At 38.1% G+C, this 23351-nt stretch overlaps 1 protein-coding gene across 2 annotated transcripts in view; it reads left to right on the top strand.

Annotated features, from left to right (window-relative positions):
- Window positions 1-23351, top strand: part of Ctnna1 (catenin (cadherin-associated protein), alpha 1, 102kDa) — a 161869-nt gene that overhangs the window by 117608 nt on the left and 20910 nt on the right. For both annotated transcript variants that reach the window (XM_005382092.2, XM_013513007.1), the window contains 2 exons: window positions 9317-9397; window positions 10773-10925. In XM_005382092.2, coding sequence (XP_005382149.1) covers window positions 9317-9397; window positions 10773-10925 — 234 coding nt within the window. The remainder of the gene's footprint in view (window positions 1-9316; window positions 9398-10772; window positions 10926-23351) is intronic.

The raw sequence follows: 23351 nt of genomic DNA, 5'->3' as shown, positions 1-23351 counted from the left end.
AATGGGCAGAAGCCTGCACGATTGATTTATGAAGTGCTGATTTAACATCAGCCTGTGCAAGGTAGTGGTGCTTCTTTGGTAGTTTGCAAAGCTACTACTCAGTTGCTGTGTTCTCATGCTTGGTAAAAATCGAAGTATATTATGGATTAGATGTGTTGGTAAATGAAGTAATCTTGGCTCCTTTGTCCTTATGAACATAATATCTTAAACCAAGAATAAAGGGTGGGGGAAGAAGGGGGAGAGAGTCCCCCAGAAAACATTTTGTTATTTTTTTTTTCTTAGAGAATTTCAGTAGAACTCCAGTGCAAAATATTTTTCCTTCTCTGTCCTATTTTATAATAATGGTTTATACCATGCTGATTGAAAAATAATGATGAGTTGATTTTTGGATGTTCTGCTAGGAGAAAAGCACAGGTAGAAGTAGTCATTTAAATACACATGACCCAAGGGTTAACAGTGGAGCAGAGATGATTTCAGACAAGTAATGCAGTGTGGCTGTATTCTGACATGGTCCCCTTTATTTTCCTCACCATCTCCCCTACTCCTTAACTAAAAACCTTAGCTGACGCCAAGTTTGGGGGTTGTGGCACTGAAATAATACAGCACTTGCAAACTAGCTCCTATTTGCACACTTAAGAACTAAGTGTGACTCTCATACTAGCTCTCTTTGGAACTTCTTATAAATAAGAAAGGTCCCTCATACTTTGAGATAGGATCACATTGTCTTGTTTTTGCTTGACCTAACACAAACTTCTCCCTCTCAGATTGTGTCGTTATTTAGTAGGCCTCAGATAGGACTGTACAGCTTGATTTAATATTTTACAGAATGCAAAAGATGTTTCTGGCATTTGTCAACCTCATATTCTCATGCTTGTCTAAAGTAAGGCCTTTTGCTCATCTTGCCTTATTGATTTGATCCTGCATACCTATGTTTCCCCATACCATTGTCACTTATCCTAGTAATTCGTATCTCAGACCCAGGGGCAGAAATCTCAAAACTACTGATGGAATCTGGGAAATAAGAACATATTGGCCTATTTGCTTCTGAGGGCTTTATTACAACAGATAAGTCTAAATGGCATTGTTTAAGCTTGGAGCAGTAGTGCATGCCTTTAACTCCCAGAGTTTGGGAGGCTGAGGCAGCAGATTACAAATTTAAGGCCAGCTTGGGCAGCTTAGCAAGACCCTACCTCAAAATAAAACAAAAGGGCTAGGGATGTAGCTCAGTAATAGAGTGCTTTCTTAGCATGTGTAAGGCCATGGGTTTAATCCCCTACACTCCTCTACACATAAAGTATTTGTCTAAAGGGGTAAAAGTGGTGTTTTGGCAGACTCGCGGGTTCCTTCCTTAGGACCATGTGTAAAGGTGCTGTGGAAGCTCTAGTAATGCAGGTGTGAATTTTAAATTCTCCTAAAACTGACCCCAAGATGAACTTAAAAGTACATGAGATTTATTTGGGTAAATGCATAGGAAAGTATCAGGGAAAGAGAAAACAGTAGGAATGTCTGAGGGCCATATGTCTTAAGCTCACAAGGCCTGTGTGATGCCCATTAAGGGGGAAGAGAAGGAAAGAAAATTATTGACATGGACAGTCAGGGTACAGTGCTGTTCTTAGATAGTTTCACTGGCTGCAGAAGTCCTGAAGCACAGTAGCCTGTGAGATTCTTCTGCTTGTGCACTTAGCAATAAGCCTGCACTAGTACTCCTACTGCGTTCCTTCATGGTGCTGGTTTAGCAAAAGGAGGGGGATAACGTTCTAGACTCTAGTGCCACTCTCCCACTGACTTTGATGTTCCTGTAGTTTTCCTCTATAAGCCAGATATTCTTTTTGGAGAGGAGGGGGATCTTGAGCTAGGGTCTCAGTATGTAGTTTAGGCCAGCCTTGACCTCACTATGTACCCCAGGCTGTTCTCAAACAGGCAACAATTCTCCTGCCTCAGCTTCCCAAGTGTTGGGACCACAAATACACACCACCACCACCACCACCACCACCACCACCACCCCTGCTAGGCCAGGTGTTCTTAACCTGGGTCCATAGATGGGCTTGTGAAATTTTGCTGCTTGTTCATTTTTCTATGGATTAGGTTTAAGCAGATTCCTACATGGTCTGTGACCCTTGATTTCAGAGACATTGAGCTCGCCCCAAATTGGGGAGGTATGTGTGTCTCATACAGCGGTTTATTTTAGTTTTGTTTTATTTTTCAAATCAAAAATAAGCTCATGAGATGTTGTAAATAGCTTATTGAAGATAGCCACCCTCTAGTGAAGAAACCGTTTGCAGTGCAGTAGCCAGATTAAAATCTTCCCTCTAGTAACTGCTTTGGTTCCATGGGGAGAAAAACATGAGTTAGTTGCATTAGCCCAACCACAATTAGGAATAGTTGTATGTGAAAATATAAAAGGAAAGCATCTCCTCCTCCTTAAACTCTTGGTTCCTTTCTACTTTATAATCTGCTTGGCCTACCTCTTATATATGGAAATTACTTAAACTGTATTATTGTAGTGCTGGTATAACAGACTTGTGGGCAGGGAAAATTGCCCAGAGAGGCAGTGGAAAGTTATCATTTTCATTGTCATCTGTGGTTTTGATTTTAAGTAAGAGACAAGATTTCACTGTATTGCCCAGACTGCCATGGGTCATACAGAGCCATTTGCTCAGCGTGGAATGAAGAGGTGAGATACCCATTTGTGCTGTTCATTTTAGTGGACTTTCTGACCCACTTGGTTAAAGGGGTTCATTTGCGTGTATATTGACTAGATGCTAGCATTCTTGGTTGCTGAAGCTTTGAAATACTATTTTCTGAGAACCTTCATTAATAGGCTCTGGGGTGTAGGTATAGTGACGTATACTGAGCCCCCCCCCCTATCATTAGTGCAGAGGAAATGAAAATTTTGGCCCAAAGAGAACAAGATCATTTCTTATTATGAAGGGTTTATATCTACTTTTTGTGATGTTGATACCTGTTGTGCACATCACTGGAAGAGGGATTGCCAGGGCTTGAGGGCAGAGTGGGATAAAGCTCCTCTTCCAGGACAGATGGTTCTGTCCTGATGCTTGTTCCACCTGTCTGTATGTAGTTTCTGCCTGTTTGCCTATCTGCCTTGCTGTCTGCCTATGTAATGAGTTTGATTTTGCCTTGTATGGCTGTATTCTTCATTTACTGAATATAATTTTTGGAGGTTTTAGCTTTTGCAGATAATATGAATTAAATACCCTTTTAACATCTTTTATCCTTAGGAAAGTTTATATATAAGGTAAAGTCCCAGCAATGAAATAACTGGGTTACAGGGTATGTATATATAAAATGGATGAACATTGCCTTCCAGAAAGTTTTAAACTATTTTCTTTACCCTGATCCTACTCTGTAATTATGCACTCCTCTCTGTCATTAATACAATATAGGAAGCCGTCAGATATCAAAATATCTATAAATCTGATAGATTAAAAAATACTCTCTTTGATTTTTTTTCTTTCAGGATGAGTGAGATTCAACATTTTGTATAGATACTGGCATTTTCTTGTAGACTACACATTGCATTTCCTCATTCCTACTCCTTGCTCCCAGTTTTGGTAATTTTCTTAAAGATTCATATGTTGTTTCTTATGTAAGAAATTAATTTTGCCATATATTTTACAAATATTTCTTCACGTTATTTGTTTTTGAATGGTTTTTGGTAAAGGTGGCGCTTTCATCTAAGAAAATACCTGAAGTATAACATTCGTTTCTGAGTTCTCTATGAGGTGAAGTAGAAGGGAAAGAGGTGATGTTTATGTAATATTAGAATGCCTCATCTATTTAAAAAAAATTGAGATTGGTAACATTAGGTACAATAGAAACTATTCCGCTTTTTGTAATTTAAGGATAAGGTTCACCTTAAAAGAAATTTTGGAACAACAGTCTAAATAACCATTGTATTTTCAAAATTAAGATACTGAGTTTTACCAGAGGCTCCCAATGACTTGTGTTTAAATACTCAGCTTATAGGCAGTGCCTGTCTTCCTTCTGTGACAAGCACAACAGCCGGAGTAAAACTGTTTCTCATATTGTTCATCAAATGTATACTGCACAACAATGTGCTGTTACCCAGTCCAAACCAAGCCTTTTAATAAATCCTACTTTCAGAAAGATACGACTTGATTCTTTAATAGGTTTTCCAAAAGTTTTCTGAAGGTTCTCCTTAAAGTCTTTATTCTTCCCTGGAAGTCTTCTCTAGCTCATCATTAGCTTTGATGCCACTTCTTTTCTGAAGTTCTACAACCCTTGCTTTATTCCAGGCCCTTGCTGTGTTGTTGACAGTCTCCACATTTCCCTTTTTTACCCGGAGATGTAGATTCTGCTCTATTCCTTCCTGGGAGGAGGTTTCAGATGCCCATTCTGACTCAGAAAGGTGTGTGTGTGTTTTCACTGGGGATTGAACCTATGGCCTTTGAACTAAGCTACATCTCTAGCCGTTTTTGTTTTTTATTTTGAGACATGGTCTCATTAAATTGCTAAATTGCCCAAGCTGGACTCAAACTTGCAACCTGCCTCAGCATCCCATAGTGTTGAATTTACAGGCATGAGCTACCATGCCTGGCAAAGACTCAGGTCTTGTAAAATGCTAGTTTAATTTAATTTTAATTTTTCTGATGGCTGATAAAGTCACTGTATGTAATTAGACTTTCCTGTGAAATTAAAGAAGACTCGCTGTCTCCTTTTTACAAGTTTCGGGGTTAAAACATTGGAGTTAACCCTCTTGCCCTATCCTCTCCAGATTAAAATAAGAATAGAAAGCAGTATTTGGTGTTGTTTGAAAAGTCTTGCATTTTCACTAATGACAAGAAAGCAGAAGAATGGCACAGTAAGTCCTATGACTTTTAAACATGTCTCTAATTGGCCTGCCAGGTCCTCATCTCATCCGTCTGATGGGAAAGAAACAAAGGCAAAAGATAATTATCCTAAGGTGTGATTTGAGGAGGAGGACTTTGTGGGAATACTGTGGAGAAGTATTCAACTTGAGCTTAGTTTGGTCAGTGGAAGCTTCCAAGACAAGGAATTCATGTCTCATTGAAGGGATAGATAGGAGTTAGAGGCGTATTCCAGGCTGGAGAGAGAGAGAGAGAGAGAGAGAGAGATAGAGAGAGAGATAGAGAGAGATAGAGATAGAGATAGAGATAGATCTGAATGACCAGAATGCATGTGGATGAATCACAGCATGGAAGAAGATGGCAGAGTGACCATTGCCATTAGAGTAATAGCTGTGTTCTCTCACAGAGTTTAGGACAAGAAAGCCTTTGGCCGAAAAGCCCTCAGGAGATCAAGTACAGCTCTTCAATTTAGAGTATCCCCTGCCCCCAAGCATGCAGTTAGATTGAGCAGTTTTTGGTAGGCTCACCTGAAACCTTTGTCACATCATTGAGGAATTAAAATGCCTCCAGCAGTACCAGGAGCCCCCCCATCCCATTACATATCTCATCCCTTCCTTTTGCAAGGGTTGGAGTTACAGTCGAAGAATTTTGTAATATGACCTCTTCTTTGTGTCAGTTTTACTTAGTATTGACTCGTATTATGTTATTAGTAACTCTTTTTAGGCTCCGCATAATAAAGGAAGTTATTCTGAATTACTTTACTTCAATGTATAAGCCCTCTGAAACAGGTGTTGTGGTCATTCCTGTCCATTCCAAGGATAAAATTCAGTTAAGGGTTTGTCTACATAAACATTATTCTGGCTGCACTGGAGCAGAGTGTACTTTTCATTCTTCTGTTACACATGGTTTTGAAACTCCTTCAGTATGTCATAGTTTTGTTGCTAGAGGCTGCTTAAGCTAGTAACTTTTGCTCAACTGATATTTACTTGCTAAAGAGAAGCTTCATGTTGAAGTCTTATCTTGTTTTTTAGAAAGCCCTTTGTCACTGCTAAGCAGAGATACATACATCAAAATTAAGTGAAGCTGGGTGGCTCAGGAATTGGAGTTTCTGAATTGGGTGAGAGCTGAGTAAAAAATCATTTATTTAAAGTTTCTTGTAACTTTGAGTAACACAAGTCATATATCCATAATTTGAAAATCTCAAATCTAAAATTCTCTGAAATACAAAACTTTTCTCAAAAAAGTCTATACTAATATTCCAAGAAGAAAAATTTGAGATGTTAATTTCACATAAGGGATATTCAACCTTTGTTTTCTGGGGTTGCTTTTCCTAATGTTTTTTGAGTAACTTTATTTTTACCTTAATAAAATGATAAACAAAAACTTAGAACAACTTTAATTTCAAGAGAAGTAAAACCTTGATTTACAAATCAGTACGCCCTCTACTTTTATCAAGCTCAAGGTTGTACATATGTGTATGTGCAATTATCCTTATTTTAAATGATTGGAACTTCAAACTTGGTATTTGGCTTAGAGTTTTTTTAAATGAAGGGATATATTGACTTAAAAGTGGTGTGTGTAGTGTAACAGTTTTAGTAAATAACTCCTTCTGAACTGCCCTCCCCTGCCCCCCATTAATGAGGCATAAACTTCGATTTCCCACAGTACCAAGAAAGACAATGGATTTTTAGGGTGCTTTGGTAAAGGCAGAATTAACAGATTCATTGTAAGGGTTGCCTTATTCTTAAAGTGAATTTTCCTGTGTAACTGTAAATATCTCAGAGGTTTGGTTCTACATACTTTCACAGTAAATCCCTCTGCCCAAATTGAGGAAACTATGGGCAAATTGAGGAAACTCTGGGCAGGGACTAAGACTGTTATGAGATCAATGATCCTCACCTTTGGGTTTTGGATTCCAGATATTTCTGAAACAGATGAGTACAAACATCCTAAAATATGGCCAGGAACAATTCATTTAGAGACTTTTTCTTGAAGTAGGTGGCTGAGTTTGTTCAGAGTGATGGTCTCTAAATTTCAGGCTTTAGTATTTGGAGACATTATTTTGAAGTCCTTGAGTACCTAAGTGTCTTGGTTACTTTTCTCTCATTGCTGAGACAAAATACCCAGTGCCCAAAATTAAGGAAGGAAAGGTTTATTTAGCTTACAGTTTGTGGAGGTTACAGTCCATACTTGGCTGGCTCGGAGGCAGAAGATAACAAAACAACAAGAGCAAAGGGGGAATGGCAGCCAAACAGCAAAGCAGCCAGACCAATTGCAGCAAGCAGTCTCTTTCCCTCCCTTACACTGTAAAACCTAAGGGGCCTGTAGCTCTCACATAATCTCCATGCCCTCCTCTTCCACAGGCTCAGGATGTATACAAAGTAAGCACCTTGGCTTCCTACTGAGTCACTTAGCCAAACCTCTAGACTCCCCAAGTTGACACAGTATATCAACCATAACACTAAGGAATTGGTGGAGACTTCCCAGATTGAAGCATTAATTATGGATCAGTTTGATTTTTGATTCGGTTTTAGATTCCTTTGTCTTAGATCCTAATGTTTTGATCTTGAGATTATAAATTAAGTTCTCCTGTGACCAGTGGCCTGAAGAAGTCCCACTTTATTTCTGTAGATAGTAATCCTCATACCTGAATCAGTTTCTGTTGAGCTGCTCCTCTCCCCCATTAATACCAGTGGACTACAGTGCTTAATTTTATTTGGTGAATAGAAGTATTGGGGAAAAGGTAAGAAAGGAGACTCTGACAAGGTTTGATAGTGACTTTATGAATATATCACTTAAATTTCAACCTTTCATATTAAGTCCCCTCTCTTTGCTTTTCTTTCCTTTGCTAAGAAAAACTTACAGTCCTTTCCCCCCCTCTAATAGTCCATAGAGAAGGAGTCAGAGCAAGTGTTTTTGTACCTACTTAAAAGGAGATAAGTGAACAACAAATTACATAAAAAGTATACAGAAACATACAACCAGATCACTGCCAACACTGTCTTTAGTTACTTTCTTGTCACCAAGATACACTACCCAACACCTGAAATTAAAGGAGAAAAGGTGTATTTGGCTCACAGTTTGTAGAGGTTTAGGTCACAGTTGGCTGGTTCCAAGGCAGGGTGGCATGGCAGAGTGGTGTGGCAGGCAGTAAGCAGCAAGAGACCAAGGAAGGAGGAGGAAGAAGAGGAGGGATATGCAATATATCTATAGCTATCCAGGTCCACTTCCTACCAGGCTTCCACTCTCAACCTCACATCCAGCTATAAACCTATTAGTGGGCTAATCCAGTGATGCATGTCACACAGCCATGATCCAGTCACTTCCGCCAAAGCCCCACCTATGAGTGTGTGAGATTTGCCTAGGTAACAAACTAAGCAGGGAGGAAAAAACCCCACCTATCCTCACACACTCATAGGTGGAGCTTTGGGGAACATTTTAGATATAAACCATAACACCTACCCATTCATCTGTACTGTTGGTTTGTGTACGGATAACACACTCGAATCACAATGTTTCAGTGGTACCCCAAAGGAAGAATACTGGATTAAATGCCTTTGTTTTTATTGTTGGCGGTGGGGTTTTTGGTGGGGGGGGGGTACTGGGATTTGAACTCAGGACCTTGCACTTGCCAGACAGGCACTGTGTCACTGAGCTGTTTGCCCAGCCCTCCTTTGTTTTTATCTTGATTACTAACATGTTTTACAGAAGGAGTCACATTGGTTTTGTGAAAATGAATTTTTAATGTACTTCATATTTAGCAGTTTATATCTCTCTAAGGTATTTCCAGGGATATAACTAGCTGGACCTGGGATAACAGCCCTTGTCCTTTTTCTTTCAACTACCATTTATGAGGGTTTTTTTCTCCCCTGCTTTGAGTATTACCTAGGCAAATCTCAATTTAACTCCTGGACCTCTGAAGAAATGGTGATTTACACACCTCTCCAAGAGTGGCTAATATGTTCTTTTTTTATGCTGTACAGTTGCACTAACCTTAACCTAGAAATCTGAAAAATGTAGCTGAAGTAATTTCATAAAGCAGTCTGATTTGAGTTATATAATACACATTTTGTTGGTTTGAGACAGGGTCTTGCTGTGTAGTTCAGGCAGGCCTTGAATTTACTATATAGTCAAGGCTGGCATCAAACTCAAAGCTATCCTTGTGCGTCATCCTCCCAAGTGCTGAGATTTCTTACAGGCTACCGTGCCTGGTCTCTTGGTTTCTCTTATTTTGGCAAAGCTTTCAACTCCATTCATCAGGTGATATGGAGTCTAAGGATTGAAGAGGCAAGGAAAGGGTCATGAACAAATCCACGTAAAATTCCTCTGCCCCCATATTTTCCAAATTGGGGCTAAAAAAGCTGTACTCTTTTTTTCACTGTTGACTTGAGCACTAAATAGCTATAGAATATCATTAAGATTCCTTGTAAATTACTGAAATGTGTATCTCTTTACTTTTTATCCAGGCTGGACGTAAAGAAAGAAGTGATGCACTCAATTCTGCAATAGATAAAATGACAAAGAAAACCAGGGACTTGCGTAGACAGGTAAGTTGGAAGAAAGTACTGATTGCTTTTCTAAGTTCTCCATTTTTGAGGTTTTAATTAAAATCCTAATAAATACTAGGCTTATTTTATTTGGGGGAAAGAATAGGTTTTCATAGAAAAATGGCTATCCATGTTTTGTTGCTAATAAGCTTCTCAGTGGCTAAAACTTTCTTAGGGACATGGGATAGCACAGTCCCACTGGGATACTTTAAGTGTGAAAGGATGTATAGGTAGGAAATTCAATTTAAAATGACTTGGGGGCCAGGCATGGTGGCACATGCCTGTAATCCTAGCACTTGGGAGGCTAAGGCAGGAGGATTGTTGCGAGTTGGTGACTAGAGTGGGCTACAAAGTGAGCACGAGGCCAGTCTGAACTGCATAGCAAGACCCTGTCTCAAAAAGACCAAAAAAATTTTAAAAAATAAAATAAAATGACTTGGGAACCTGTGAAAATAATCTTGAAGGATTTTGTTATATTGGCTCACATACAGTAGAGACAGAAATCCATAATTACTTATTTGACTTGCCCCATTCCGATTAAACACTTGTAGTTCCCTTAGACCATGGGTGGAGTTGTGCTCCCAGCTTAATATGATCAATATAGAGATATTTGTGGTGCTGTATTCTTCCATGTTTGGTAAGATAAAGGATTTGTTCTTGATGTTTAAAAAAAAATCCCTTTAGCATTTTAAAATTAAATTTAATTTTAGTCTTTAAAGAATTTAGAGTTGAATTTATAAAACAATGAAGAGGTGAAAAGTTACAATAATTTAGAAAATAGCCAAGAATCATCCAAGAGACATTTTATTCTCATATCTTACACAAAGCAAAATTAAAGGTTAAATGTATCTTTATTTAACTTCCTTTTAGTGCAGCAGTATTTAAAAATGTTTAGAAAGCTGGGGCTGAAAGTATAGCTCAGGACAGCCTATATGAGGCCTTGAGTTTGATCTCCAGCAGCCCCACAAAAAAAGTTCATGAAGATAACCTTTTTAAGTTTCAATGTTCATGGTTTGAGCCCTGAACCCCTTTAGATAAACTTGCAAAAAGTTCTCTTCATTCATTGCTTTTTGTTCAGCTTTTTATTATTCCTTTAAGGTAAAGGCTTAGTTTTGTAATTCTCCCCAGAAGAGTATTGTCTTAAAAACTGAGACTCTATTGTATTGCTGAAATGCTGTAAACATAGGACAAAGTACAGTCTCCACGATATTATGTTTCCTGCATTGTAGGTCATGTAATGACATTGCTTACACGAGAGACCCTCATATAAGTGCAGCCAATCTGCTGTAGACCTCCATTAGATTTAGAAGTACAAGAGAAAAAGGGCTAGCTTCTTGGTAGAAATAAAATCAAATTTATTCAATTTAATTATTAGCTCCGCAAAGCTGTCATGGACCACGTTTCAGATTCCTTCCTGGAAACCAATGTTCCACTTTTAGTATTGATTGAAGCTGCGAAAAATGGAAATGAGAAAGAAGTTAAGGAATATGCCCAAGTTTTTCGTGAACATGCCAACAAATTGATTGAGGTAAGTATTTTAACTGTAACTTGAAGTGTGGGGAGTTTTAATCATGATTTAATCAGTTAAAATTTTTAGGGGTTCATCTGATATACAACATATGTAAAATAAGTCTTTTATCATCACTGAATGTCTACCCACAGCTACCGTTTTTGTCAGTTTACATTATGTAGTGAATTAATTTCCTATCCTAGAAACTTAACATTGATTGCCATATAATGTTAATACAGATAAAGGGAGGTCATGGTACTATTCTTAGAGGACAATATATAAAGTGGTGGTGGCTAAGGGCTGGGGCTCCCAAGAGTCATACTGCCTGGGCTTGCACGTGATTACTTGTGTAGCGCTTCCTATCTCCCATTTCTTATCAGTAAAAATGATACTAACGATTCTTTGGGTATTTTGAGAATGAGATGAGATGATACATGTCAATAGGTGCTTAGCCTAATGCCTGAGACATAGATGCAAACCAATCTTCCTGTTTTAAACGTGAAAAAAATATAAGCTTTGCTATGGTATTAGATACATTTACATAGTAGAAATCTGTATGGAAAAGGTTTATTTGTAGGGTGACAAGAAGAAAAAAGAATTACCATTTGATTTCCAAATAAATTAGACTTACCTCTATCTTTTGCTACCTGAATTTATGTTATTTAATTTATTTGTTATTGCTGCATTGTGGAAATTGACACACAGTAAACATATACCCAAGTTACTTGATTTTTGTGACTTTAATGCAAAACATTGAATGTTTGGTGAAGATGCTCCACAGATCATTTGGCAGGTTGATTATTATGTAACAGGAGAACATAAACCTTCATGTAAAAGGTGTGTTTAATATATTTGGACTTACAGTGATATTAGCCCAGGTTAATACCATAAAAATATTCCAAGAAAAACATTAGTAATCATATTAAATGCATTACTAACTTTATGTCTAGTTTTCCTTGAACATTAATTTAAATGTTATTCTGACCTTAATTAGTTAGAGACAGAATACATAGGTCAGTTTGCTGTTCACATTAGTGATTGTGGCATTTGGAAGTAAAATTGGAGACTTTCATTTGTGTGTCCATTAGACATAATCTTGTTTACAGTAGTTGCACAACAGTCCAAGATGTAATTTCCAAATGGACAAGATTTTATGTTCAGGAAGCCAGTCTTCTGTAGTAGCCTGTGTATTAGAAAATTTGAGTGACAAAGAGTCAAGGACACTGTAAGCCCAAGGCCTCGATCGAGTACCAGCACAGTGACAAGCTCAGGGTGGCAGCTGAAGAGGAGGCAGCCCTCATCTGCACTGGTGATCCCTTTATTAGGGCCAGTTGTGTAACTCCTAGCTTCTCCAGCCATACCACTGAGGCTGACACTTGCTGATACCAGTATGGTATACTTCCTACATTTCTTAAGTGGGGAAATTGAGGCCTAGAGATGTTAAGTATGTGCCTAAGCCCTTTGCGCTTGCATCCCACCAACGATGAAGGTATTCGACCTAAGTTCTGTAGTGGACATCCTGACACCCACTGAGAGTGGATGAGCATTGGAGATCTTACTCCAGGTCCAGCAGGTTTCTTTCAAGGTTATATTTTTTAATTTCATTTTAAACATCACTAACCAGGTGCTCTCTTAAATATTAGTATGGTGTTCCCACCACAGTTCAGGTCTAACCTGGTTCTCACCTTTATCCCTGTCCATGCCTTCCACCCCCAAGCTTATTGACGAATTAAATACTTGGCTTTTCATTGCCTGAGGTATAACCATAGGCTTTGTAGTGCCATTCTGAAACAGTTTAATTACATTTATGATAATAGAGTCAGTTAGATACATAATTGAATATGTCCATGAAAAGGAAATGACAACACTTCGCCTCCCCATACCACTTTTATATTATAATGAAACACTCAACTAGTCAGAGACTTGTTTTAGCAAAGGTAAAATACTTGTGAGTTTTTATTAATCTCTTGATTTAATTTCTTTTTATTAGTTCTCTCCTAACTAGAGTAAATGTCTGTAGGCCAGCTTTAGTTTGAGGCCCATTTCCCCTGAGGGTCCAAAGGAAGTAAGATTGCTATATAAAAACTGGGCAAGGCTGGTGAAAATAAGCCTCTGGCAGGAAAAGAAAGACTCAAATTCTCCAGCCACTGAGAGTTCTGACACTAATTACCAGGAATTTATACAGACTCACAGGTTAAGACGATTGTCTATAAAAGGGGGCTGCTGATACTTTCAATGCCAGCTGCAAGTTTGGATACCTGTTAGTATAGAACAGTGTCTGTTTTGGAGAAAGTCCTGTGTGCTGCTGAGAATATGTATTCCCTTGTTGGCTGGAACACTGTTGATATCTATTAGTCCTTTATTCAAAGGTTTAGTTCGCTCTGATATTTCTTTGTTGATATTTTTGTCTAGTTGATCTGTTTGTGATAGTGAGGTACTGAGGGTCCTCATTACCACTGTATTAGTGTTTATCTGATTTTTCATATCCACTAGTGTTTGTTTTATGTACTTGGGTGTTCTGGTATTTGCTGCATATATATTTATGAGCATCTCTTCCTCTGGATTTTACAAGGATGTAGTGATCTTCTTTGTGTCTTCTTATCAGTCTTGGCTTGAAATCCACTTTGTCTGCAAATAGAATAGCTCCTTCTGCTTTTTTCCAGGTTTCTGTTTCATGAAGTATTGTTTTCTATCCTTTGACTTTTAGTCTATGAGTTTACTTTTGAGTTGTGTTTCTTATGTGCAGCTTATTTTTGGATATTTTGTTCCATTCTGCCAGTATGTTTCTTTTGATGGGTGAATTGAGACCATTTACATCGATGGTTATAACTTACAGGTATTGATGCATCCATGTCAACCTGTTACTTTCTTGTTGATTCCCTTTCTTGTCCTTCTATTTAATTGCTTGCCTTGCCTGGTGGATTTATTGTATTGGTGTTCTTAGAATTGTCTTTTTCTAGAATATCCTTCAGAACTTTTTGGAGTGCTGGTTTGGTGGTACTACTCTATTTCATTTCTTCAGGTGTTCTTTGTCATAGAAATATCTTTTTTTTTTTAATTTTGAAAGGTAATTTTATGAGATAGATACATCTGGGTTAGAGGTTGATTTCTTTTAGGGCTTGCAGTTCTTCACTTTTTGCTCTCCTTGACTTAAAGGTTTGGGTTGAGAAGTTGACTGTGATTCTGATGAATTTTCCTCTATAGATGATTTATTTCTTTTCTCTAACAGCTTTTAATATTCTGTTCTTGTGTTCAGTTTCTAAAATCATAGCCAGGGGGTGGTGGCACACACCTATAATACCAGCACTTGGGAGGGTAAAGCTGGAGGATTGCTGAGTTCAAGGTCAGCCTGGGCTACATAGTGAGTTCAAGGCCAGCCTGTAATACATAGTGAGACCCTGTTTCAAAAAAACAAACAAAACTGAATTTCTAGAATCTTGACTCTTTACATCCTTGATGTAGTTTTTTTCTGATCATGGCTAATTGGAATTGTCTGTGCCTCACTTATCTGTATGTCAAATTCTTTTTCCATGCTTGGGATGTTTTCTACTGTTACTTCTTTTTTTTTGGTATCTGGGAATCGAACTCACGACCTTGCGCTTGCCAGGTAGGCACTTGCGCCACTGAGCTATATCCCCGGTCCTCTACTATTACTTCTGTGAAGAAGTATTTTTTAATGTTTTTTTGTGCTAACTTCTGGCTCTTCATTGATTCCAATTAATCTTATGTTATTCTTTGCATCATCTAGCAGCTGTTGGGTTGATTTTTCATGGTCCCTTACTATTTTTAAGAAGTCTTTCATTTGATGATCACTAACCACAACCTTGTCTTCTAGATCTGGTATTTTATCTTCACATTGGTTGGTTCTACTGCATATACTTTCAATAGAATTTTAAAATCTCCTTAATATTTGTTGAATGTTTTATGGAATATAGTTCTTTCCTATGTTGGGCATTCATGGTTTCTATGCCTTTTTTTTCTTCTGTATTTTTTTTATCTGTAGTCTGCACTAGATTCATTAACCATGTCCTTTATTATGATCATCATCTCTTTAATTATAAGTGTGTAGTTATTTCTGTGTTTTTTCCCTCCTTAGAGATTCAGTCACTTACTTTATTATTTCCACTGCTATAATTTCAGAAAGTTCAGCTGGGTGGCTTTTGATTTTTTTTTTTCCCACCTCAGTGCCCCCTGGATTTGCCTTGGGGGAGCTAGATGCCTGGGGTTGCATTTTGTTTCCATGTTTTCTCATTTTCTTTGTTGTTATTGTTTTCTGTGTTGATGCTTATAAATTACTTATGGTAGGTAGCTTTATTACTACATCAAGACCTCTTTAGGCAATGACTCCTTTTCAGAGGTGTCTTCTAGGCATAGCTGGCGCTTAGCCTTTGAGTCTGTCTCAGGATCCTGCCTTTTCTGCTTAGTAGAGATGAGAGGTTGTAGCCTGTTTGGCCTAGCACCCAATTCTTTGCTTTTGGACTGTAGTATTATGTCTCCAATACCATCTAGATGTTGACATACAAGGAAGATCATTTGATCACAGCAACTATGTCACTTTGGGTAAAGTAGTACAGTCAGCAATAACAATAGCATCAAACACAGGCTGGAATGACAAGCTGTGATAACTAACAATTTGCCACTTAACTGTATGTATAAGATTTATAGTTATATAACAAAGCCTAGGACAAATGAGAAAATTACATACAGTAAATACCACTCAATGGAGCAATTTCATCCTAAGGGGAGAAAATTAAAAAGGAAGAAGAGGAAAAAGTAGACAAATAAAAGAAGAAAAGTATATTAGAGGCAAAGCTGAAAGACAGAGGAAGATTACCAAGAAAACTGGTAAAGAAGACAGGAGGGAAGGAAAAGCATGGAACAGCATGAATGGGAACAAAACAAGACAAAAAAAACTACAGATAATGTACAGCTTCACAGAGAAACAAAATGATCAGAGAGTAAAACCTAAACAAGTAAAAAGTGGAAAAAGAGAAATCAAAAGAAAAATCAGTTTTTCTGTAGGCTCCAGTTTTACCTTCAGATCTTTCTTGGGTCCCAGGGATCCACCTCTCTCCTTATTTCCTTCTCCAAGTTGTTATTTTTCTCAGTATCCTTTTAATATATGACCAAAATTAATTTAGAGTAGATGTGGTAGGTCTCGCTAGGTTGGTTTTGGGGAGTGTTATATAATGCTTTAATAGAAATAATTTCCTCCCAGATCAGATAAAATAGAATAAAAAGTTTGTGCTTTATTTTTTTAGGAGTATCACATAAAATTGCCTCAAATGAAATTAATAGTTCCCAAACAGTATTAGGGATAATACCCTCTGCAAAATTGAAATCTCTTATGGTGCCTTCTGTGTGTATCTGTGACACTATGGAGCTAGAATAGTAGTTTCAAAAACAAAAACCACATACTACTGAGGTTTTACCAACAGCCGCAGATTCCTCCAGTCCCTCCATACACACAGTGTTGGTGACTGTGGTCTTGGCTGTCTGTTGGATTCTTAGTAAATGACTTTTGTGATTTCATTTGAAAGAAAATAGCAGAATATTTGGCATGAGGTCTGTCTTAACTGTTATTTTCTGAGGGTCTGACTTCACAACCCAGTTGTCAGTGGAGTAGACCCTTACAGAGTATCAGAGCCCCTTTCTAATGTGATGGTTGCACAGAGTGTGTCCTTAAAAGCCATGAAGGAAGCAGGAGTTATGGTGGGCCAATATTGGTAACTGGATGAGTGATCTACTCTTCACCATTTTTTTCTGCTGTGGAAGGCTTTTTTCTCATCTGCTTTTAAAATGACGTGGCTGTGCTTCTAGGTAATAATGATGCCTTATATTCTTGACTCTTTCTCCTAATCAAGTTAATACTTCCTTTAGGTTGCTCTTCAAGTTAAAGTACGTTAGTGTGAAAAATTTATTTGCTGTCAGAAATACCAACCTGTGTGTCCTTTTTAATTGTTTCATCCCTCACCGTAGCCCTTTAGCTTAATAGCTAAGAGTCAGTTTTCCCTTTAATTTTAACTCTCTTCTGAATCTTTTTTCAGTTTTATGAATTAAGAGAACAAAGGGGGGGAAATGCCATTTGTGAAATCCTGCCTGTAGAAACTATATATAATTTAGTATCCCTTTCCCATCAACCTCCAATACTGTATTAAAATATAATGTATTTGCAACAATAAGGTTGTATCTCATGCATTGCCTTATGAATTAAGTACCAAAAAGTAAATGTAACTGGTGTGCTTTTGAGCTGTGTTATCACTTGCTTCCCTTCTTGTGTTTTTCATTATCTGGGACTTTATAAGATATGACTTTATTGGTTTGAAATGTGTATTTTAACTGCAAATGGAATGATCTGCATTGTAACTTTTATTCTGTGGTGTGCTGATAATATGGTGTGCTTTTTACTTCAAGGCTTTGTAAAGAGCATTTGAATTCAATGTTAACCTTTTATCACTACTTGTGACATCTTGGGTATTTTCTCTTTATGATATCATAGGCTGAAATTCTGACAAATAGCAAAGTAAATGAAGCTTCAGTTTAGACCTGTAGAATATTTGATGAAAAAAGTCAGGTGTGCTTTGGGAGAATTCTGACTTGGGATTCTATAAGAATTCTAAGCATATTCAGCTTGGTTTTCTCACATTTCCAAGGGTCTGTACGTTCTTCCAATGTCTTGTAGGTACCTTACCCACAGACAAAGACTTTTTTATGCTGAATTTAACCACTATCATCTTTAAACAGATAAAACAGAGGCAGTTTAGATGAACCCTGTTCTCAAGGGTTTTGAATTCTTTCTCCCAGAGCACAGTAGAAATAAATGATTCAGGAAGCATTCTGCCCAACTTTGTATGTCGTCCAGAAAAGAGTGTAAACCCTTCCAATTTTCTCACCAGGAAATAGGACTAATGATGGGCTCATGTTTAAACTGCATCCTTTCTAGATTTGTTGATGGATTAGGAAGTTAGGGTAGAAGTAAGAACTTTAAAAGTGGTTTGTACGATATCATACAAATGAAAGCAATTACAGGATTACCTGGGTTATGATGTACACATAAAAACCTTTTAAATCAAATAGCCAAGTTGTTTAAAATAGTTTACTCTATTTCAGTAAATTCACTATCTCTAATCATTTTTTTATTTGTTATTGTGTAGTGATATTTCCAGTTACATCCTGCATCTTCCTGAAATTCAATTGACATGACTTATTTTGAACAAAAACATATAAAATAAGGTAGATACGGGAAATTAGGACCAAGGAAACAATAGTAGACAATTACGAACTTAATTGTCATGTTGAGTTTTTTATGTCACACCCAACTACTAATACAGGAGCAGGAAGGAAAACTGAAACACACTCAGTTGCATAGTTCCTGTCTATAGGATAAACAAAATATGACACACACACCCCCCCCGAAATAGCTTAATTTAGCAACAGAATGGAAAACGAATCCTTACGTGAAGCTTTTAGGGGTGGGTACTGGGAATCAAACTTAGAATCTTGTACTTGCCAGGTAGGCACTGTGCCACTGAGCTAGATCCCCAGCACATGAAGCTTTTATATAAGGAATATCGAATAATCATTCAATAATGATGTAATCAATCCTAGATATAGAGGATCCTCAGTATTTTGATAATAAATAGAGGGCTATGAGTTTCCTTCTTGTAAGTACTCTATAAAGGCAGGGTCCTAACATCTAGCTGCTATTGAGCTAGCTATAATTTGGTAAGGGAATTTATCCAGCATTTGGTATTCAGTGTCCCTGGAACAGTACTCAGAGGACTGAGGATTTCAGGACATCAGTTATCATTACTAACATGTGACTTCATTTTTGCCATTGTGTTCATTCTGTCTTAGCGCTCTGCTTCCATCCCATATTCTCTATTTCTAACTTTTTCTTCCCTCTTTTTCTAACCCTCTTTCCCTTCTATTTTTTCCCCCCACTTGTTTGGAAGTGATACACTCTGTTACATTAATTGAAATTCAGTATTTTAATATGCATGTTTAACTCACGGGTTGCACTAATCAATATCTTTTCCCGGGGCTGGGGATTTAGCTCAGCGGCAAAGCGCCTGCCTGGCAAGCGCAAGGTCATGAGTTCGGTTCCCGGTACCGGAGAAAAACCAAAAGAAAAAAAAAATATCTTTTCCCTTTCTGTATAAGAATCTTAGAGTGCTTTTAACTTCAGTCATTCTAGAACTTAGATATTATTGTTATCCACTATTTTGGATCTCTTAGTTGTTAACCCCATAAGTTAGACACTGTTGATTGCTTTACTCATTTTATTTGGCCCTTTGCTCACATCTGTCCATCTGATATCTTTCTATTGCCTCATATTCTTGCATATTAAGCCCTCTTATGTGATCACTTCCTTCCTCCCTAAAATATGTTCTTTAGGAACTTGTAGGGGAAGGAAATCTTGGGAGTTAGTGCTTTTGGGTTGTTTGTTTCCTTGTTGTTTTAATATCTTTACTTTGTCCTATTACTGGGGGACATTTCCTTTATGACTGCTTAAAAATCTTTGCATTTTTGTTGTCTTAAAGCTTCACTTTAGTATAATCTAACCATTAAGCTTCTTTTTATTTACCCTGTGTAAAATTGGTTTGACTTCCCAAGTCTGAAAATTATACTTTATCCTTTTTGAAAAAAGTAGCTATTTTCTTTTTAGTATTGTCTCCTGCCATTCTTTCTTTCCTTTTAAAATTCCTAGTAGTAAAATAGTACATTGGCTCAATCTATCTTGCATATTTCTTTTATGGATTTTACATTTTCCATATCATGAGACATTCTTATTTTTTTCCAAATAATTTCTTTAGTTTGATCTTCCAGGTAAATAAATCTTTTTCGCTTATTTAGTTAATATTTTGTATTTCTAGAAGTAGTAGGTGTTACTGCTTTCTTTTTAGTTTTATCATTTTCAAATCTATGTAGTCATCTTTGGTTTGGTTTGGATTGGTGGCTGGGTGTCACTGTGTAGTACAGGCTGACCTTGAACTCATTGTGTAGCCCAGGGTGGCCTCCAACTCAGTAATCCTCCTGCCTCAGCCTCCTAAGTGTTGGGATTACAGGCATTTGCCACCACACCTGGCTACTTAGTCATTTTTGAGTGTCTGTATCCCCTTTATTTCTGTTAACGTAAGAAATAGATTCCTTCCTTCCTTCCTTCCTTCCTTCCTTCCTTCCTTCTTCCTTCCTTCCCCCTTCTTTCCCTCCTTCCTTCCCTCCTTCCTTCCCTCCTTTCTTCCCTCCTTCCTTCCCTCCTTCCTTCCCTCCTTCCTTCCCTCCTTCCTTCTTTTCCTCCTTCCCTCCTTCCCTCCTTCCCTCCTTCCCTCCTTCCCTCCTTCCCTCCTTCCTTCCCTCCCTCTCCCTTTCTTTCTTGGTGGTGGTGGTACTGAGAAGCTAGAAAGGCACTCTATCACTGAGCTATCTCCCCAGTATTTTTTATTTTGAGACAGGGTCTTGCCCAGATTGGCCTTGAACTTGAATTCCTCCTTCTTCAGCCAACATACCTGGTCTACATTCCATTTTTCATTATACGATTATATTTATTATGGATCTGATTACATAAATAGTTTTTTATTTATTCTTGTACAAGATGGCATATTTCCTTTTGTACTTTGTGTTTTTTATTGGGAGTTTACATTCTTGACATTTTGTATATGGAAGTAATTTGGGGTTACGTGACCTTTTTGGGGGGTACTGAGGATTAAACCCAGAGCCTTCACATGATACTGTAACTCCATCCTTTTGTTTGTTTTTTATTTTGAGACAGGGTCTGACTAAGTCACTAAATTTCCCAGGTTGGGCTTGAATTTTTTATCTCCTGCCTTAGCCTCCCAGTGTGCTAGGATTACAAGTATGCACTGCTATGCCCAGCTAAATTTACCTCCATCAGAGAAAATTTCCTTATTTGCCTCTACCAATTGCTTAGGGATACTAAACTTAAAAAAGTTTTTCAGGCCACATAGATAAAGATCATGTAATTTCTATATCTGAAACTCCTGGGGGGGGTGGTTTGGTTTGCATTTAGGGTAGTTTGGAGGCTTTTCCTTCTCTTCTTTCTTGAGTGAATCCTGTTACATATTCTGTTTTCCTCTTCCAAAATACTTGTTTCCTTAATTTCCTCTGTATTAAGGTTATTATCTTTTGGCTGTCACAGTTCTGTGTAGTGTCTCTTCTCTGAGGCACCTACTTTGTAAGCGCCCTGGCACTTGCCCATTAAAAACCCAAGTTCCAATCACAAATCCACCTCCCCCCTCTCCCCACGCTCCCCAAGATTAACACTATTTTGTTAGACACTATTTGTCAGTGCTGAATTTCTGCTTCCTGAATTTCTCTCCATTTTAAGTGTACAACGTGATTTTTAGTAAGTTTACGGAACTGTGTGGCCATCATCACAACCTACGTTGAGAACTGTGGAATTGTTCACACATGCTTTTTTATATCTTATTTTTTATATCTTACTCCATAGTAATTGGATGGAGGCTTCACCTTCTATAGTTTTTCACCTTTTCCCTTGTTTGGGGGCTATTACAAACTTTTTGAAGGGCTCTGAAATTTCTGTCACCTGCAGTTAGTACTTCTGTTTTATTTAGGACAAGTTTGAGAAAGCTGAGTTACTGATTTCACTGTTATTTTTTAATTACAGGAATTCTGAGCATTTTAAAGAAGAAAACTTAGCTGGTAGCTTGACTCAAGGCCCCGTGGGGTACAGTGCAGGTTTTGAGCTCCCTGCAGCCTGCTACTTGGTCGTGTGATGGCCTATTCACCTTACAACTCTCTGCGTCACCGTTCTTCTCACATGCTCACTCCGACAGCAGGCATATCCGCTGGGAGTGCAAAGAAAGCTCTTCTGCAGGGGCTCTGGGGTTGGGGCAAAGAGTAACTCAGCCAAATATAAAGCTAGGAGCAGTTAATATGGACATGGGAAACAACTTTTGTTTGATTTAAGAGAGTTATAAAGTCAGATATAGTAGAGGAAAATAGTCTTATGGATATTTTTCCAACAGAGTTCACTTAAATTCTGTCTAAAGATAATCCATTGTGGAATAAAGAGAGAGCTTTCCTAGATGGCTGAAAAGCGGTCTTTCCTGTTTTGTTATAGAGGTCATATTTGTTGATCTGACATACAGTCAGCAGCTCAGATTGCCACTGGGTTATTTCTAAAATCAGCAAAATTCAAGGCTGATTTTGTTTTATGAGTAGTTTGCAAATTTTCTGAAGACACTTTTTCTTCTACAAAGTCCATCCATATTTAGAGCAAAGGAGAATTTGGACAGGAAAGGATCTGTGACCTCAAACGTAGTGGTCATAGTGTCAGTTATAGTCCACCTCTTAGATCAGCAGGAATCAGACATTTATGTTCCTGATACACAAGTAATGTAACTGTAGTAGCAAAAATATAATATTTATTTTCAGAACAAATCTGAAGATTCTGCTTACTGACCTACAAAGTTTCCACTCTGCTAGGTCCTCTGTGGAAGTTAGGTGCTCCGAGTGTTTGTAATTCAGACAGTGGATTTTTCCTTTTTGGGGGGGGTTTTCTCGGTACCAGGAATCAAACTCACGACCTTGCGCTTGCCAGGCAGGCACTGTGCCACTGAGCTAAATGCCCGGCCCCTAGACAATGGATTCTTCTTTAGTCTCGTTATTAACTGTTATCCCTGATTTCAAGAGCCCCAGATTTTCCAGTGAAAGGGGCATTGAGGAAACCCCTTTCCTCCCTCTCCTTTCACTGTAGTCAGGCCTGGCGCTAGTGTCTGAGGTTAGCCTCTCAGAACTGTGGTGGAGATTGCATTTGCACATTTGTCATTGTTAGAAGTGAGCAGCCCTATCCCCGGAGGGTAAATTGAAGCCCATTCATCCAGAGAAGACTGTCAGTGACAGGCGCTGCTTCCTCCACCCAGGCCTTCTGAAACTGGCTGTGTACTCTTGTAGAACATCGCTGCTTCAACAGAACATCAGAGCGTTTCAAAGTAATGTTGTAAAATAAGAACAACTCTTCCATCCCTCTTGTTTTATTATGATTTATATCAGGAAATAGAAAAGATGGTTTACAGAATTCAGCCATTTCAGCCTTAACCACACCCTCATGGGTCTCAGACCCACCTTCCTGATCTGCATAGAGAATACTTACATAATCTTTTGCTTCTTAAATACTTTCTATGAGTTTTAAGGATTCATGAAATTGAGAGAATATAAACTAACATAAAATCGTATTAGTAGTGATAGAAAGAAGAATCAAAACAAGGCTATCACCTGGCTGCTCTCCTGAAAGATGGGAGTGGCTGGGGCTGCCCGCCCTCTCTACCCTCACCTCACCAGGGAGCTTGGTCAGTCTAAAACTGTTAATTCAGTGATTGGCATCAACTTCTGTTTTTTAGAATGCCTTCTTAAGGCAGTAAAGCAATAGAAGTTGTAGATTATTTTTCATGAACATATCTA

This window comes from Chinchilla lanigera, unplaced genomic scaffold (assembly GCF_000276665.1).
Source record: "Chinchilla lanigera isolate Chin_1 unplaced genomic scaffold, ChiLan1.0 scaffold00017, whole genome shotgun sequence".
Lineage (NCBI taxonomy): Eukaryota > Metazoa > Chordata > Mammalia > Rodentia > Chinchillidae > Chinchilla > Chinchilla lanigera.
This window is presented reverse-complemented; position numbering and strand designations above follow the sequence as displayed.